The sequence below is a fragment of the Python bivittatus genome, unplaced genomic scaffold (assembly GCF_059951505.1).
Source record: "Python bivittatus isolate LINGU-HERP-01145 unplaced genomic scaffold, Pbiv_v1 ctg000080_np1212, whole genome shotgun sequence".
Classification (NCBI taxonomy): domain Eukaryota; kingdom Metazoa; phylum Chordata; class Lepidosauria; order Squamata; family Pythonidae; genus Python; species Python bivittatus.
Genome location: NW_028277035.1, coordinates 493,254 through 513,057, shown reverse-complemented (window position 1 = coordinate 513,057; position 19,804 = coordinate 493,254). Strand labels below are relative to the sequence as shown.

Here is a 19,804-nt window from a genome sequence, read left to right as displayed (position 1 = left end):
ACCCGTGGGGCCACTGACCCTTCCTCCCCCTCTTCCTCCGGAGCGACCACCAAAAAGACAAAGCTGGGAATTGGCGGGGGTGAGTCCAGTGAGACTGCAGGGTGCGAGTATCACCAGTGAGGGACCCCCAGCCGGGTGCCGAGGGGCGGGGCTGCAGATGCCGGCAGGCCAGGGACCGGGGGCCCCGCTACTCTACCGGGAGGAGGGAGACCCACTGAAGAGATGGGGGCTGGAGAAAATGTACAACGGTGACCCGGGACAGCTGGCTACCTTCTTGAACCAGGTGAGAATTTGCATGGGAACCTGTGGACATCTTTTCGCAAGCAATGCCTGGAGGGTGCTGTACGTGTCCCGGTTTCTAGTGGACGTAGCGGCGGAATGGGTGAATGACCTGAACGAAGCGGAAGCACTGGAGCTGGAGGATTTCAACTGATTCATCACTGCACTGCGCAACCAGTTCGAGGACCAATGTGCCTGAACTCAAGCAGCAGAGATGATTAGGGGGCTGAAGCAAGGAACCCGCTCCATCACCGAGTATTCTTTGGAGTTTAAGCATCTAGCTGCAAAGCTCCCAGACTGCCTGGAAGGGTTCCTTGTGCAGCTGTTCCAGGAGGGGCTGAACCAGAAGCTATTGGAGCTGGCGGTGGTCTGGGGGTGTCTGGGAACCTTGGCGGGATGGATCACCCATGTCTCCATGCTGGAGACGCAACTGGCTAAAGTTAAGATGCAAGTGCCGGAGCTGCAATGGAAGGCACCAAGCGCCGCACGGCCACAAGCTGTGAAGCCGGCGGTGAGAGCGATAAAACCATCCGCAGGGGCGAGAGCAGTGGGGAGAACGTGTTTCCTGTGTGGCGAGGAGGGGCACTTTGCCTCCGTGTGTCCCAAGAAGCCAACCCTAAAAGCTGCAGCAAAACCGAAACCCACCGAAAAACCTGTGAAGCCTGTGAAACCGGCAAGGAAAGGCACGGCAGCAGGGGGGGAAGAGGAGCAGTACCTCACTCAATACTTGTCGGAGAGTGAAGAAGAACAGCCGGCGTGAAACGCAAGCCACCTGCTCTAAACCGTGCCAGAGAGCAGGTGGGAAAGCCGAGGCGTGATCAATAAAAACCTAGCGAATCGATCGAAGACATCCAGGTGAGTCCGATGGCGTCTGAGGTGATAATCCGGGCACTTTGATTGACTTGTTGAGCAAAGCTCACTGCCTTGGTTGATTCAGGGTGTTCCCGGTGCTTAATCAGCCCTGTTCTAGTCACAGGATTAAAACTGAAAGTGCACCGGCTGAAAATGCCCATAATATTCAGGCAAGTAGACGGGACTGCGGTGGAGGGCGGTGCAGTGCGCTACTACACAGAAGCTTTTGAGTTAAAAGTCGGAACACACCGGGAAACTTTAAAGTGCCTGGTGGCACCACTTGCGAGTTACCCCCTCATTTTGGGAATGTCCTGGCTAGAGCTGTGGAACCTAAGCATGGATTGGTGCGCTAAGACCCTGACCTTCCCAGATGGCGTGGGCGAGGTCGAGAAAGTGGACCCCCACCATGTAGTAGAACTGGGGCTGGCAGCCATAAACAGACAGCACCAGGAGCCAGGACCCCAAGCGGGAGGGGCTGCAGAAATTCCTGAGCAATATAGAGACTTGGCGAAAGTATTCAGCGAGGCCTAGTCTGACCAATTGCCACCACACTGCCCCACTGACTGTGCAATCGAACTCGAGCCAGGAGCGAAGTACCCGACCCCAAAAATGTACTCAATGACTCAAAAGGAAATGGCAGCGCTGCGAGAGTTAATTGATAAGAATTTAAGCCGTGGTTTCATAGAACCCGCCAAGTCCCCTCTAGTGGCACCGGTGCTGTTTAGAGAGAAGAAGGATGGGACTTTACGCTTATGTACCGACTATCGGGGGTTAAATGCCATATGTAAAGAAAGCAAGTACCCACCTCCTTTAATGAAAGACTTGTTGTCTCACTTGGCAAAGGGACAAATATTTACCAAGCTGGATCTGAGAGATGCGTACTTCCGAGTGCGAATAAAGGAGGGGGATGAGTGGAAAACGGCGTTCAGGTGCCCCTTGGGATATTTTATGTATAAAGTTCTCCCATTTGGATTAAAAGGGGCGCCAGGTGTATTTATGCAGCTAATTAACAAGGTGCTGCATGAATTCTTGTATAAAGGAGTGCTGGTGTACTTAGATGACATCTTAATTTACACAGAGACTTTGGAGGAACATGTGGACTTGGTTAGGAAAGTGTTGAAAAAACTGTTGGAGGCACAGCTATATGCTAAATTGTCCAAGTGTGAATTCCACAAAGAATGCATTGACTATCTGGGATACTGAATCTCTAATAAGAGGGTGGAAATGGACCCTGGTAAGGTGTGTGACGTTGTGGCATGGGAGGCACCAAGAACAAGGTGGCAACTGCAGAGTTTTTTGGGCTTTGCAAATTTCTACTGCCAATTCATTCCTAATTTTGCCCAAGTAGCCTTGCCTTTAACTGATTTATTGAAAACTAAGGGCAAAGACACCGTAAAAGCACAGAAACCAGGGGCTACTTTGAATTGGACAAAAGAATGTCAAGAGGCTTTTGAACGTCTCAAAGCAGTATTTATGGCTGAACCTATCCTAAAGCATCCAGACCCCGCAATGTCTTTTGTAATTCAAGCAGATGCTTCAGATGTGGCCACTGGAGCAGTTTTAGTACAAAAGGATGAAGTGGGGGGGGGGGAGTGCTACGACCATGTGCATACTTATCTAGAAAGTTCAATGAAACTGAAAGGAGATGGCTGGTATGGGAAAAAGAGGCTTTTGCTGTGTAATGGGCTTTGATGAATGTAGACATTTGTTGGAAGAGGCAGAACAGCCTTTTGAAGTATGGACAGATCATAAGAATTTAGAAGCCTTGAAGTCACCCAGAAAACTGTCTCCCAAAAAGTGAGATGGGCACAATTTTTCAGTCGGTTTAAGTTCACTTTGAAATACCTCCCTGGGGAAAAGAACTTTCTAGCGGATGCCCTCTCAAGATTGCCACAACACAACAGCCAGAGGGAGAAGGTGGCGTCAGCTGTAATTCCCATGGGACAGGAGCAGGAGCAAGCAGCAGCGGTGACTAGCAGCAGAGCTTCCCCCTGACCAGGGACTGCTCAAAGAACTTAATGGTTTAATGGAAAAAGATGAATGGTGTCAGAAAAGTAAAACACTGCTGATCCATAGGGAGGGAGCATGGTGGAAAGCAGATCAGCTTTACCTGCCACAGGAGGCATGTAAGCAAATACTGGAGAGAAGCCATGATAATAAAACAGCAGGGCATTTTGGATTTGTGAAAACCCTACATCTACTTCGCCGACAGTTCTGGTGGCCATCTATAAGAAAAGATGTGGCAGATTATGTAAACACCTGCCCTATCTGTGCTATGGCAAAAGGCAGGGAAGGAAGCCGCGAGGTTTACTACAGGCGGTAGCAAATCCTACTAGACCTTGGAAAGAGATTGCAATGGACTTTATTGTAGATTTGCCAGAGAGCAGGAGGAAAACAGTGATCTGGACTGTGATGGACTTATTCTCTAAACAAACACACTTCATACCTTGCAAGACAATTCCCTCAGCGCCCGAATTAACTGGACTGTTTATTCAACACATATACAGATTTCACGGCTGTCCCAAAAGGATGATTAGTGACAGGGAGGTCCAGTTCACCTCAAAGTTTTGGAGGGCATTTTTAAAACTTCTGTGATATAAACAAGCCCTGAGCTCTTCGTTCCATCCGCAGACAGATGGAGCGACGGAGAGGAGACATGCTGGCTTGGAGCAGTGTTTAAGATGTTTTGTGAACTATCAACAGGACAATTGGGTGGATCTGCTGCCCTATGCAGAAGTTGCATATAACAGTGCTGTACATGATAGTACAGGTCTATCACCCTTTAAAACTGTAACAGGCCAGGACTTTGTCCCTATCCCTGAATTGCCACATGAAACGACAAGAGTAAAGTCAGTGGATGTGTGGGAGGAAAAATAAGGCAATTATGGCCAATCACAGAAAAGGCCCTTGCAAAAGCAAAAGACAGCTACAAAAAACCAGCAGATAAAAAGATGGCGCCACACGAACCCTGGAAAGTGGGGGATAAAGTGTGGTTATCCACAAAGAACTTAAAATCGTTACAAGCATGCAAAAAACTTGGATATAAGTATTTAGGACCTTTTGAAGTTGAAAAAGTAATAAATCCTGTGTCAGTACATTTAAGACTCCCTAAGAATTTAAGCAAGATTAACCCTGTGTTCCACAATGACCTCTTAAAACTATATAAAGAGTCTGAGAAATGGAGGCCAGTGGTACCTAATCCAGAACCAGTTATGATTGAAGGAGAACAACACTTTGAAGTCAACGAAATTCTGAACTCTAGGAGACATAGGGGGGACATTCAGTATTTAGTACATTGGAAACATTTTCCTAAATCCTTTGCTGAGTGGGTGTCTAAGAAACATGTAAAAGCACCCAAATTACTGTTAGAGTTTTATGATAAGTATCCAGACAAACCCAAGTGATGTGAAGGGGCAAATGTGTTTAATGAAATTTTGATTATGTAATCTTACTGTTGTTTTCTAGGGAACTTGATCAACGTGGATGCAATGTGTGTGTTTTTTTTTTTGAGGGGCAGTATGTCAGAACCTGCAGCAATCGAATGAATAGCAAAAAGAGGACTGATTTATTAGGGATAGTAAATGCTAGGTCTGCTTGCTTTGATTCTGCCATCTGTAACAAGGTGGGGGGGGGAATGAAAGAAGACAGAACCGGTGTCATCTCGAAGGCCCGGAAGAAGAGGTGTTATCAGGGTGAGGAATTCACAAGGCTGCAACTCAGTGGGAAAGAAATCTGGCGCCAAAGAAGAAAGGGGAGCAGAAGGGGTAAAAGTAGAGGGAAAATTATGCGGGCTTTAGTTTTAGCAATGCTTTGCTTGGAGCTGCATGTACTGTACCATCCAATAAAGGGGATTTTATCTGAACCAGGCCTGGTTTCATGAGACTTCTTCTGGATTGGGACTTGGACATTGTAGGCCTGACATCTGTTTTCTTCCCAGTGTGAATGATTTTGCCCTTTATAACTTCTAGTTCTTTCTTATTGCCTTGACAGTGCTTTACCACTTGATATGCCCCCTGCCACACCCATAGCAAACAAAAGCTATCTGAATGGGGCTTCAGACATTCCACTTATCTCCAGAACTTTGGACCAGTGCCTGGAGGAAACCACCTACCGGTATCCTGAACGAGAAGCCTTGGTATTCTTGACCGAAGGGATCCGAAGGACTTTTTCTCAGTTTAAGCAAGATGTAGGTCACTTGTTAACAGATTCTGCACTGCCAGTGTTGACAATTTGTCATTCAGTAATAAATAATACATTATTTAATCAAACCATTAAAATCAGGTTAGAAGGGGTAAATAAAGGTAAGTAATAGGTTTAACTTACTGTGTTTTAAAGTGGAATGGAAAAATAAATAATAGAATAAAGTGATTAGAAGAACTGTCCACAGTGCTAGAGAAATGCATTTTAAAATGGTACAGAGGTTCTAGCCTTTTGGGAACTGCAGTCTGAAATGCTGTTCTTATATGTTCTCCGATAGTTTCTGCCTGCCCAGTGAGATCGAGCAGAGTGGGCACGCTGCAGGTCCCTTCAATCAAAGAAAGTCATCTATCAGGACCTAGACAGCACACCTTCTCTGCTGCGGCACCTGCCCTCTGGAATAGCATCCTCCCAGAGATCTCTGTGGCTCCTACCCTACAGCTGTTCTAGAAGATGTTAAAAACATGGCTCTACTCCCAGGCCTGGGGTTAGGATGGATGCTGAGCCTTTGTTAGTTTTTCCTGGTTTGCAGTATGTTTGGTTGTTTCACTCTTCTGGACATGCATGTTTTTTTATTGCTTCATTTTATTTTTCCTTGTACAGGTAGTCCCTGCTTAATGACCACAATAGGGACTGGAAAATTTGTTGTTAGGCGAAGTGGTTGTTAAGCGAGTCGCACCCATTTTATGACTTTTTTTCCAGCGGTCATTAAGCGAATCACCATGGCCATTAAGTGAATCACACGGTTGTTAAAGAAAATCACGTGGTTTCCCATTGATTTTGCTTGCCGGAAGCCGGCTGGGAAAGTTGCAAATGGCGATATGTGACCTCAGGATGCTGCAACTGTCGTAAGTGCAAGCTGGTTGCCAAATGCCCAGATCACAATCACGTGACTTCAGGGGTGCTGCAACAGTTGTAAGTGCGAGGACCCGTTATAAGTCCCTTTGTTCAGCACCACTGTAACTTCAAATGATTATTAAATGAAAGGTTGTTAAGTGAGGACTACCTGTATGTATTGTAAGCCACTCAGAATCTTTGGGGAATCGAACAGTATCTAAATTGAAAAATAAATAAATCCATAAATTTCAGGTTTGGTTGCTCAAGGACACTAAGGTTTAGAACTGAAAACAGAATGTGGAAGTAAACTTTGATGAGATCCCAGTTAGAATACGGTTCTTACTGTACATATTAAATGCCCAAGTTAATATTTCAGTCCTACTCTTAATCCTATCAGAGATCTAAATACTGTGGTAAAAACCCTGATAAGGCAAAAAAAGGACATTATGATCTCAGATCACACCCACCATCCTTGTGTTGCATGTTTTCTATCTGGACATGGACCCCACAACATTTTCTGGCATTCAGAAATGTAAGAATGCTGGAGATTTCCATTCATTGACTTTTTCAAATTTGGAGTATGAATGCAGGATGAACAGCCGGTTTCTTTTCTTTAAACACTTACAGTAGATACTTCACTGTCTTCAATTCATAGCATGGAGCATTCATTTCATATATTCTGTTATTCCCTACCTGTGTAGTTCAGTTTGCTGAGACCTTGGTTCTTTTGAAAATTGTAGGTGGAACAGGCTGCCACCGGACTTCTGGCCCTTGGCTTGAAAAAGGGTGACCGACTAGGAATGTGGGGTCCTAACAATTATGAATGGGTCCTGATGCAATTTGCTACAGCCCAGGCAGGGATCATTCTGGTAAGTTGATCTCTTTTGTAAACAGGTGGGCTGGGTGGGAATGTTAAGGAGGACTCCCCATAAGGATGTCCTGCTAGAGAAGAGACTGTGTGGATTTAAATCATATCCATCATACATCAGGAGTAGCAGTGTTTCCATAAGATTTGGAAATCATTGCATTTGCTATATAGCTGAAAATGATCTAGCTTCCTGGTGCAGAATTCTGTCAGCTAAGGAGGTCTCTTTTGACCAATGAATGCTAGTTCAAAAAAAGGGGCAATTTAACCAGCTTGCCCCAGCACACACATAGGCCACACTGATCATTTCTCAAGGGCAGGAATGTGCCATGTCTTCTATTCACCTCCAACCCAGCAGGAAGGTAGTCCCCACCCATCTTTTTCTTTTATGCAATAAAAGTAGTGTTTCCTGACTTTTGCCAGCTGTCAGTGACAATGCTGTCCTGGTTGCTTGGTGCACTTCATTTCATTATAGGCAAATCCCTCCACTCCTGCTGGTTGCTGTGCTCTTTGGCAAGGAGTGGTCATTGCTTGCTGTTCTCCATGGCCGGCCATTCGTTCATTCGTTCATTTGTTCGTTCGTTCGTTCATTCGTTCATTCATTCATTCATTCAGTGTGTTGCCCATCTCCCCCGGAGGGTGATTATTTATTTTTCCAGCTCCCCGATAGAACAGGGAAATGATCTTCCCTCCTTAAGGTTAAACTGATTTCTCACTTCTAGCCTGTGGCATCTTGGGCAAGGCAGCAGATGCAACTGACAGTCAAAGCCCCGAGCCTTTGTTTTGCAGGAGTTGTGCATGCAACTCATAAAGAAGAGGGAGGGCTTTTATCACATGGCCATAGCCACCATCTTGACTTCGTTGACACCCCCCCGCCCCTTGTGGATGCCCCTCTCCTAACCCAAGTGACAGGAAACATGGTACAACTATGATGGTTTCTTCTTTTTTTCTTTTAAGCAAGTCCAGAAGGGATAAAGCAGCAGTGGACTCCACCAATTGGGGGCTATGGCAAATGAGGTCCAGATAGAACATCAGGCTAAAGCAGAGGAAGGGGCTGAAATCTGGAAAAAGATTCCTTAAGCTGCTTTGTTTCTAGCTAGTTCATACCCAGGTGACAAGCAGTTGAAGGCTAGAGTGTAGAAAAGTCCTCAAACCGATTTCATGCATGTTATTTATTGTGTTTCTGAGCCTCTTCCTTGCTATTGTTGAGCAGATGTGAAAGGCAAAAACACAATTTTGATATGCTTATGACAGATTTTTAAAAAATCAATAGATGGCCAGGCAGAAAAGTGAATACCTAAGTGCATTGCAACAATTCTGTGTTTTTGTGTTACTTGTGTACCCTAGTAACACAGGGTACACAGGTTTCACAGATTTTATTTTAAAAACATTTTATATCTTTCACCTCCTACCTTGGGGTGAAATTGGCAAGAATACTTGCCTGGTAGAAGACAATTGCTTTAAGCTGCTCAGGACAGAGTTCATGAGGTTAAATAATGTGGACTACACATCTGAATATGGTACACTGTCTGTTTGCACAATGTTATTGACCACATTACAACAAATGCCACAGAGGACTTACTTCATAGAGTCATAGAATGCAAGGGTTGGAAAGGACCTTGGATATCCCTTAGTGCAACAACCTATCCAGGGCAGGAATCCAGGAGTTCTCCTCCTCCTCCTCCTCCTCCTCCTCCTCCTCCTCCTCCTCCTCCTCCTCCTCCATCTCCATATCCTTCTCCTAGTTGGTATATTTTGGTAACTTTTCCACTATGGGAAGTAGAACTAGAGCAATGATAATGCATATAGATAAAAGCAAACGCTTCCCAAGTGAGAAGAAAAATACATTAAAATGTGTGGGATTTATGTTGCTAATTTACCTTCATGATTCCTCAAAACCAGTGTATTACCATAAGATGTTATGGGCCCTTGTTATTACTGGGCTTGATAAAGAGAGGGGAGCTCTGCTTACTCTGGGTAAAGGCATAGGGAACCAACTTACACTTATTCTTATTTCCCCTGCAACCTCCTAGAAACTGTTCCAAGGTTTGGGGAGCCACCCAGGGTGGTACTGTACAAGGAATGAACTGTAGGGATAAGCTGGACTTGGGGAAGATCTTCTCCCCATGTGTGTCCTCCAGCAGAAAGCTTTTGCTGTATCTTGGTGCCTTTTGTGAACTGGAAGGGTCCTTTCGTTTGTTGAACTGGCAATCTGGGGCTCACTCAGTATCTCATAAGATGCCAGCAGACTGACTTTACCATTGCTGCATTTCCAGGTATCGGTGAACCCAGCATATCAGTCACACGAGTTGGAGTTTGTCCTGAAGAAGGTATGAAAGACTTGTTACATCATCTCTACCTAATTTCACCCATAGCATTGTTTAGGACATTTCCTGTTCTGGAAATAGAATGCTTGAGATAATGATTTGGTTCGGGGAAAAGGACAGGAAAAAAACAAAAGCAACTATCTCAGTCATATGAGGAGAAGCGTAAGTGTTTCAACCTTTTTAGTTAGGCGGTAGGAAACCCATTTCTCTACCTCCTGTAGCACTGGCACTCACCGTGCATGATTGTAGAGTTGGCAGTAATTAATTAGGATACTTAAATAGAATATCCACTTTACAGCTAGTGCAGGTGTGAATGTCAGGCACTGGGAGTACTCAACAGAGAGCAGTGTCACTCTCACAGCTTGCTTGTGAACCTCTGGCTAGCAGTACTTAAATCCAGGACACCTGATTTAATGCTTCTCTCCTCAGATCCAACTAAGTGGTTCTTTTATTCTTAAATTCGCTGTGCCAGTTAACTACAAGCAAAGAATAATTTCCTCTTTGCATGTGCTAGTGCTCGGGCGCCAGCTCACAAAAAGAGTCCAGTGGCTCTCCCTGGAAAACCACTGTCACTGTTTGAGCATTAAACAATAAAAAAAGAGTAGTACTGAATGCAGGCAAAGTCTCTATTGTATGAAATGTTAATGTTTACTGCTAAATGTGCAATCAGCTAGTGTTTAGGGATGTTGTAGAGAGCCAAAATAAACTCTGGTGTTTAACATAGGAGTCAGGTGCTTCTCTCAACATTTCCTAATAATATACATTCCGTAGCCGGGCAACCCCAGGCCCCTGATCACCAAAAGTGTAGCTGATGGAGTCAGGTGACCCCCCCCCCCACCCATTTCTCCCACCAGCCAGTCTGGGCTGCTTGTTTCCTGCTTCAGTTAGACCATCACTGTGCAGGGAGGCCAACCCTAACTGTGCCGTTCAACTTTCTTACTCTCAATAATCGGGGATTAAAACTGTTAAATGGCTTGTAAATAAAATTAATCCTGCTAGGATTAAGAGGCCTTTGGGGCTTGTCTGTCCTGTTTAGTTTTCCATCTAAATAACTGTATCCCATTTCCCACTTGCAGTTTAAAGTGGCATCCTAATGCCAGGGCATCTCCGAATTTTCCCCAATGTGCACAGCATTGACCCTCACCCAGCATGCTAGTGGGGTTTGCAGAGTTGCTGTTTCAGCTGCACAATTCCGTTCATTTGTTTAGAGTTCCTCTTTCCTCTCCCTTCATTTTCCTCAGAGTTTGTTTGCTAGCAATTCTAATGACTAACTGCCAGTTCCACTTTCTCAGTGCTGAAAACTAGGAAACATAAATGGTGTAAGATCTGGAACGCTGCTTAGATTTGACAGGTTTTGTGACTGTTTCTACTTTCTGGGGTGCTCGAGGAAAGCAATTAGCAAGATATTGCTGCTAGGCACAGCAGCAAAACCTCCTGTTACTTTTGTAGTCCAAAAAGTCCTTTTGTATTGTACTCTCTTCTGCAGAGAGTTGCCTGCTAACCAATGTAACTTTGGGAGGTGCAAACCCTCTGATTTTTGACAATAAGCTTACACAGCAGTTAATTTCATTGAATTCCTTGGGGCATATTTCGAAGGAACCGTGAGCTTTTTAGGACAAAATCTGAGCATCCCCATTGGACGGTGAATCCCATTCATGACTGGCCCTACCCCAGAGGCAAACTAGATAATCCCTGACCATGCCAAATCTCTAAGAATACCTACCTCAGACTTACATTTAGAGAGGGGAAAGAACAGCCAGCATTTGGGATGGAATGGAAATGCACAGGCCCTGGATTCATATAGTGTGCATTTAAGGGGAGTTGTTTGTAACACAACCCATCCAATGTGTTGGAACAGAAAATGTTATCCTGATAACCTATGCATGCCCTTACATGGGAATAATCATATTGGCCTGAATAGGACTTACTTCTGAGTAGATTTCCATAGGACTGCATTCTTATTGGATGATGGGAAAGAATTCTCACAAAATGGAAGGTTCTTCTTCTTTTAATATGCATAACAGTAATGCTTTCTTTGTTCAACGCTTCCCTTGTCTCATGATCTAAGTACTCTGTGCACTTTTGTGTACAGTACACACCATGACTGCCCTTTATATGGGGCAGTCTGCTTGAAGTTGGTGGTAGAGAAGTGCCTCCTGCGTTCCAGGGGATCGCTCTCCATAAACTGAGGGATCCAGATCAAGGGTTCTCTGCTTTAATTAATATTTTAATTAATATTTCAAGAAAGCTGTCTTATCCAATAAATCAGACCTTGGTCTATCTAAGATAGTAGTCTACGCTGAGAAACAGTTGCTCTCCACTGTTTCAGAAAGTGGCTCTACTAAAAGATGCCACAAACTGAACTTTGCTACTCATTAAACACTAGCATACAAGTGGCAAGTCCAGGGAGACACTGATGAGTGTGGAATGTTGAGGTTCTGTGTGACTTTCCCACAACTGAGTGTGTGAATGCTGCACTATCTCCAGTGAATCTTGACAGGGAATTCTCTTCACTGTTTTCTGAGCAGTGTGACTCTGTTGTATAGGCTGATTTGCAACCCATTTTCTTTCTTCTTTCTTCTTTTTTCTTATGTGTAACTCTCTAGGTTGGCTGCAAAGCACTTGTGTTCCCAACACAATTTAAAACTCAGAAATACTATGAGATCTTAAAAGATGTATGCCCAGAATTGGAACATTCTAATCCAGGAGCACTGAAGACCAAGAAGTAAGTTTATATATTGTGTCGTAGACTGTTGTTCCATTCCAGCATTTAGCAGTCTGAGGGAGACTGATGTGCTGGCTACTCCCTGGAGCATGTGCACGATCAAGCTTCAAGCAGTTCTGTCTCTGGTTTGCATCATACAGTATATCATGGAAATCAGAGACCCAGGCTTGTTTCAAGCCAAAGAGAGAAGCCTATACCATGGTTTCTTTCTTGTTTGTGAGGCTTTAGTTCAGGATATAAAAACTTTGATTGGATTTACACATGGTGCTAAACTACAGTATAATGTATGTTTGTGTTGTGGTTGGTTTTGTTTTTATGACATAGTATATTGTGTGTTCCTAGTCGATAACTTTACATTTAACTGTGGACCTCCATGGGACCAGCCTTAATATTTATATGAAAATACACTATGTGCTTTCTGCTAGATCCCTTTTCAAATTAATTATGATTGAAAATAAATTTTAAATACTTCAGAAATGCTTACTGTATATAATAAGCAAGACAATGTTCATTTTCTGCAAATTTTTTCTTGAACATTTTGTCTTGATCTAGTAATGGGCAAAGGTCATACATGTGCAATCCTGGTTCAGTTGGTACCTCTCATATACATTTATAATGGATCAGTGTATTCATTAACTGGTTCGATACTGACAGACATTTGCACAGCCACTCCTCTGGCCTTGGTAATATTTTTTTTTCACCTGGAATGATTCCAGGAGGATAAAGACTATTATCACAGCTACTTACCAGCCTCTTATGGGTTTATTAGACATATCTATATACTATTAAAGCTCTCATGTCTGTAACCTTCAACTGGGTGAAACGGTGCACTATAGGGCAACAAGTTTTGAACCAAGGTACCTCAAATGGGCTAACTTACAGAATGTGTCCAAAATCCAGGATCCATGACACCCATGGAATTGAAATTTGGGAAATTTGTGGTTGCTTCAGCACTGCTGTGCCGCCACACCACTGTGGTCAGCCCAAGTCACGTGATCATCATGGATGTATCCCCAACCTCTTTTCCTGCCTTCCCTTGTGCCCAATTGGCTGGTGGCAAGGCCTGACGGGCGAGTGGGGATTGGCTGTTTTGGAAACGAGGCTGAAATTTGAAATCTCTTAATGGCAGAGGGCATTGAGAGAAGGATGAGGGAATGACTTGAATGCCTGCTGGTGAGGTAGGGCTGGCTGGGGGACGCCAGTGGTCAACGGGTGAGCCCTCTTCCAGCTTCGAGGGAGGGGGCCCTTGGGGACACACCAGAGTGAGGAGTGGGTTGCAGTTTTCCTCGTGATCTGCAACTCCCTTAGTTCCACCTCCCCCTAGCAAAGTGGCAGGCAGTTTTGCAGGTCAGCCAAGGAGGAGGAGGAGGTTTCATCGGGGCTCTCCTGAAGGTCATGAGGGGAAGGCAAATGGCACAAGCCTATATTATATCTGGAAAGGAAGGAAGGAAGGAAGATTTCTGATGCTCCCTGCCAGTTTCCCCCTGTAAATGGGGAAGCTGGCAGCAAGTCGTAAGTTGCTCACACTCCCACTGCTTTTTTGCCCTTGGTCATTCTGTTTCTCTGTTTAGGTAAGGAAATATCTCTGAAACTATGACCCAATGGGTCACGGGTTGTCTAGTATTTTCATAAAGCCAAACGCATCTACTGACAGGTCTCAGGTGGAATTTTGTAATAGCCAAATATCACTTTGATCTTCGTGGTCTTATGAACCTGGATATCTTTTTACCTTGTCTTCTTCCTGCCCTCACAACTCCAGTAGGAAATGCAAATTTCTGTGCATGCACAACCAGTTCTGCCAAGGAAGGTTAAAAGGGCATTCTCTTTGTGTATTCTACATAGGCATCTGGCATGTACAAACATTGCAATCCCAGCCAGTATTTTTTTTTTAAATTCTCAGTCTACAGACAGAGAGAGATAAAAGAAACCTGACAAAACTTTCTGGTTTATTCCAGTCTCTTCTCTAATAATCCAACTACTGCCCATTCCATTTTGGATTATTTTACAACATTCTTAGGAAGGTATCTTTAGTGGAAAAGCATTACAATAGGATATTGTATGTTATTCAAACAATATTGATTTTTTTAAAAAAAAAATAAGCATTAGTTGTCATTTTAAACTCCAACAATCCATATGGGATTTTACAAAAAAACCTAGACCCCTCAGCTATTCGAACAACTTGCTTTTGGCTATGAATTTCTAATCTGCAAATAATGGAAATCTTATTTTCTCCATAAGGGGAAATCATAATCTTATTCTGGCAAATAAATCACTGTCATCAGGAAAAATTTCCTGTTACTGTATATTTGATTTGACCTATAGTTTGAGGTCTTATTCCTTGAGCTTGTGTTTACACTCTGAGAGGTTGAACTCCCTTTTGTCATGTAAGTGACTGGATGTTCCTTCGTATCAGACTGCCAGAGCTTTCTGTTGTAATCTGTGTGGATGCCAAGCTACCTGGCACATTCTCAATGCATGAAGTGATGCAGGCTGGAGACAGCAGCCACAAGAAAGAACTACAGGAGATACGGAAGATGCTGATCTACAAAGAGCCAATTAACATTCAGTTTACTTCAGTAAGTATCAACTGTACCTTTTCCAATATTCAAAAAAATGCAGCCCGTGATGATTAGAGATAGGCAGGCTACTTTTTGCCAAGTGGAATAAGTTGGTACTTAGAATTTACTGCAAAAGATTATCTGTATTGATTTTTTGCTGTGTGGCTCTTTATAAAACATAGTTGTTGTATATTATGGCTGTCCCAAAACCCTCTGAAAGGGTTTTGGGACATACAAGAGCTGTCTGTGTGTGTGTGTGCATGTATGTGTGTATACACGTATACAGTACTGTGCAAACGTTTTAGCCACGTGTGAAAAAATGCTGTAAAGTAAGAATGCTTTCAAAAATATATATTGTAATTTTTTATGTTTATCAATTTACAAAATGCAAAGTGAAGAAAATCTAAATCAAATCACTATTTGGTGTTACTACCCCTTGGCTTCAAACCAGCATCAATTCTTACACTTGCACACTTTGTACACTTGCACAAAGTCAGGGATCTTGTAGGATTAGAGTCAGGTATATGATTAACCAATTATACCAACCAGGTGCTAATGATCATCCATTTCATATGTAGGTTGAAACACAGTCATTAACTGAAACAGAAACAGCTGTGTAGGAGGCTTAAAACTGGGTGAGGAACAACCAAACTCTGCTACTAAGGTGAGGTTGTGGAAGATAGTGTCATGTCACAGGTCATACACCATAGCAAGACTGAGCACAGCAACAAGACACAAAATAGTTATACTGCATCAGCAAGGTCTCTCCCAGGCAAAAATGTCAAAGCAGACTGGGATTTCAAGATGTGCTGTTCAAGCTCTTTTGAAGAAGCACAAAGAAATGGGCAACGTTGAGGACCGTAGATGCAGTGGTCGGCCAAGGAAACTTAATGCAGCAGATGGAAGACACATCATGCTTATTTCCCTTCGACATTGGAAGATGTCCAGCAGTGCCACCAGCACAGAACTGGTGGAAACCAGTGGGACCCAGCCTCACCCATCTATTGTCTGGAGACGTCTGGCCAGAAGTGGTCTTCATGGAAGAATTGTGGCCAAAAAGCCATACCTCCGACGTGGAAACAAGGCTAAGCGACTCAACTATGCATGAAAACATAGGAAGTGGGGTGAAGAAAAATGGCAGCAGGTGCTCTGGACTGCTGAGTCAAAATTTGAAAGATTTGGCTGTAGCAGGAGGCAGTTTGTTCGCCAAAGGGCTGGAGAGCGGTACAAGAATGAGTGTCTGCAGGCAACAGTGAAGCATGGTGGAGGTTCCTTGCACGTTTGGGGCTGCATTTCTGCAAATGGAGTTGGAGATTTGGTGAGGATCAATGGTGTCCTCAATGCTGAGAAATACAGGCAGGTATTTATCCATCATGCCATACCATCAGGGAGGCGTGTGATTGGCCCCAAATTTATTCTGCAGCAGGACAAGGACTCCAAAAATACAGCCAATGTCATTAAGAACTATCTTCAGTGTAAAGAAGAACAAGGAGTCCTGGAAGTGATGGTTTGGCCCCCACAGAGCCCTGATCTCAACATCATCGAGTCTGTCTGGGATTCCATGAAGAGACAGAAGGATTTGAGGCAGGATTTGAGGCAGGAGATCTGTGGTTGGTTCTCCAAGATGTTTGGAACAGCCTACCTGCCGAGTTCCTTCAAAAACTATGTGCAAGTGTACCTAGAAGAATTGATGCTGTTTTGAAGGCAAAGGGTGGTCACACCAAATATTGATTTGATTTGGATTTCTCTTCTGTTTGCTCACTTTGCATTTTGTAAATTGATAAACATAAACAATTACAATATATATTTTTGAAAGCATTCTTACTTTACAGCATTTTTTCACACCTGCCTAAAACTTTTGCACAATACTATATATCTTGTTTTTCAGAGTCTGAAATATTACAGTTTCTGAATTAATGGAACTGAGCATGTGGCTATGTTAACTTCAAAAATATTCATTTGTATGGGGGAAGAAAAAGAGCTACATAAAAGTATACACAAACTCTAAAAATCTTAACCCATGAATGTTTCAGTGTCTATTTGCTTGGTTTTGTTTGTTTGTTTGTTCTGTTCCATACATCTTTATAGTTATATTTTACTTAGGTCATCACAGGCTAGGACCATGTAGTTCAGTACTGTTGAAACAGAATGACAGCAGCTGTCCAGACCTGTATTTGTTGGGAACTGAACCTAATACCTTCTCCAAGCAGAGCATGTGCTAAATCAGCTAGAAATTTCTGTTTGAAACATTTCTCCAAAGCCTCTTATTCTGAAGTCCAAAAGTAATTTAAAAGTAGGGGACCATTCCAGGTGATATAATTTTAGAATAATGCCCTAGTATTTTGAGGAGAATGTAGGCAACTTATGACTTGATCAACAGAGAATCCCAACCACATTAAAGAAGAATTTCTAGCCAAAAAGTCAAGGCTTGAGACCCAAGATTGCAACCCTGATTGATTTCTGGAAACCACCAAATCCTACCAGACAGAGCCTATATTTGTTTTCACTTTTCTGGGCCTCTTTCCTGCCTCTTTGAGAATTAAAATCACCGTCTTCTTTCCATTCCTTCTTGGAACTAGAATCACCTATCCTCTATTCTTTCATTTTTCCACTCAGTCCTCTTTGGATGGTCTCTTACTCCTTTCCTTTCTATTAGTTGTTTGGGCTGCAGTGTGACTCTTCCTATCTTTCTGAAACCTAACTTGTATTGTCTTGTATTACTAGGGTTTTGCAGAGTTGGGACATCATTATAGCATTCTGTTTTCAAGCAACTGATCTCTTACTTATAACTTTCATAATGTGCTAGGGTGAGATCCTAATTGCTAAATCAATTCTCTCTTCCTTTCAGGGAACAACAGGAAGCCCCAAAGGAGCAACACTTTCTCACTATAACATTGTGAATAATGCAAACTTGATTGGTATAAGGCTGGGAGTCAGTGAGAAAGTAAGTCTTCTCCACCTATTCTTTATGTTCAGAATGGAAACTCTTCAAATCCTATCTCTAGAGATGAGAGAATTTTTCATGATTATATCAAATGATGCATCATTGTTCTCTTAGTTTAAAAAGACATCTCAAAGTCAGTGTGTCACAATTTTCAAGTTCTCTCTTACTAATTTGAGGGTTGATAACGTAGATGTTTTTCAAAGAACTATATAAGGAGCAGTCATATGTTTTGCCATCAAATTCTAGAAGACCAGGCCTTTGTACACGCCACCAATATGAACATTTTATAGGATATTCCTATCCTGAAAAAGTTTCTGACTGCTTAATTCTAAGGTACTTCTTATATGGGAATTCTCATCTAAAAATGAAACTAATATTCTCTGGAAAGCTAGGAACTGAGGGAGTCCAAGCTACCCTGTTCCCTCCTCTGGTCACTCTCCCATTCATGTAACTCCAACTCTCTCCCCCCTAAATCTCCAGTAGGGATTCTTCTTGCCTCTGGGATAAAAAATTATAAATATGATGACGGCTTATATTGGAGGGTGACTCACTCCTGTCTTGTTTGCTTTGACCCTAGGGAGCACGTTGTTGCCTCCCAGTCCCTCTCTACCACTGCCTGGGATCTGTGGCGGGCTGCGTGATGATGGCTATTCATGGCGTCTCCCTTGTCTTCCCATGTCTCAGCTTTAATTCCAAAGCCACTCTGAATGCCCTGGAAAACGAAAAGTAAGAATTTGGCTGAAGCTACCTTCTGGAAAGAGTTCACTATGTACTAATGTTAGAGTAAAAATTAATACTAGTTACAGTAACCCTTACTTTAGACCTTTGCTGCCCTGTGGAGTCCCGTCCCCCCCCGCATTCTTTTAATCTCTTTTGAGACAGAGCTGGAATCTCTTGGCCCCATCCTGGTGTGGACAAATCAGGTAACACGCGCAGGCATGTATTGGATACCCCTTTCCGGCTTCCCTTTCTTCCCTAAAACACGAATATTGACTTGAAACACATGCCAATTACATGACATCCGTTTTTTAAATAAAATGTAGGACTTGAAATGCATATCTCATTTGAGTACTCATTTTCCTTTTCTGTGAGGAAAACAGTTTCCCATCATTACCGGACACTTAGCCCGGTAGCTAAATTTGATGGGAAAACCCAGTTGCATTTACAGTCATGTGAAAAAGAAAATACACCCTCTTTGAGTTCTATGGTTTTACGTATCAGGACATAATAAAAATCATCTGGTCCTTAGCAGTTCTCAAAAGTAGGTAAATACAACCTCAGATGAACAACAACACATGACATATTACACCATGTCATCATTTATTTTACAAAAATAAAGCCAAAATGAAGCCATGTGTGAAAAACTAACTACACCTTATGATTCAATAGCTTGTCGAACCACCTTTAGCAGCAGTAACTTGAAGCAATCGTTTTCTGTATGACTTTATCAGTCTCTCACATAGTTGTGGAGGAATTTTGGCCCACTCTTCTTTACAACATTGCTTCAGTTCGTTGAGGTTTGTGGGCATTTGTTTATGCACAGCTCTCTTGAGGTCCCGCCACAGCATTTCAATCGGGTTGAGGTCTGGACTTTGACTGGGCCGTTGCAACACCTTGATTCTTTTCTTTTTCAGCCATTCTGTTGTAGATTTGCTGGTCTGCTTGGGATCATTGTCCTGTTACATGACACAATGTCGGCCAAGCTTTAGCTGTTGGACAGATGGCCTCACATTTGACTCTAGAATACTTTGGTATACAGAAGAGTTCATGGTCGACTCAATGACTGCAAGGTGTCCAGGTCCTGTAGCTGCAAAACAAGCCCAAATCGTCACCCCTCCACCACCGTGCTTGATGGTTGGTGTGAGATGTTTGTGCTGATACGTGGTGCTATGCATTGTAGCCAAAAATCTCCACTTTGGTCTCATCTGTCCAAAGGACAGTGTTTCAGAAGTCTTGTGATTTGTTCAGAGGTAACTTTGCAAACCTAAGCTGTGCTGCCATGTTCTTTTTAGAGAGAAGAGGCTTTCTCCTGGCAACCCTTCCAAACAAACCACACTTGTTCAGTCTTTTTCTAATTGTACTGTCATGAACTTTAACATTTAACGTGCTAACTGAGGCCTGTAGAGTCTGAGATGTAACTCTTGGATTTTTTGCCATTTCTCTGAGCATTGTACAGTCTGACCTTGGGGTGAATTTGCTGGGACGTCCACTCCTGGGAAG

At 43.2% G+C, this 19,804-nt stretch overlaps 1 protein-coding gene across 4 annotated transcripts in view; it reads left to right on the top strand.

Annotated features, from left to right (window-relative positions):
• Positions 1-19,804, top strand: part of ACSF2 (acyl-CoA synthetase family member 2) — a 71,160-nt gene that overhangs the window by 13,259 nt on the left and 38,097 nt on the right. Inside the window, exons 2-8 of one of the 4 annotated variants that reach the window (XM_088133288.1) lie at positions 5,122-5,317; positions 6,906-7,034; positions 9,307-9,360; positions 11,964-12,082; positions 14,496-14,658; positions 17,489-17,584; positions 18,162-18,310. In XM_088133288.1, coding sequence (XP_087989414.1) covers positions 5,122-5,317; positions 6,906-7,034; positions 9,307-9,360; positions 11,964-12,082; positions 14,496-14,658; positions 17,489-17,584; positions 18,162-18,310 — 906 coding nt within the window. Of the gene's footprint in view, positions 1-5,121; positions 5,318-5,608; positions 5,860-6,905; positions 7,035-9,306; positions 9,361-11,963; positions 12,083-14,495; positions 14,659-17,488; positions 17,585-18,161; positions 18,311-19,804 lie in introns of all 4 variants that reach the window. The other 3 variants (XM_088133291.1, XM_088133290.1, XM_088133289.1) reach the window with 3 other exon arrangements.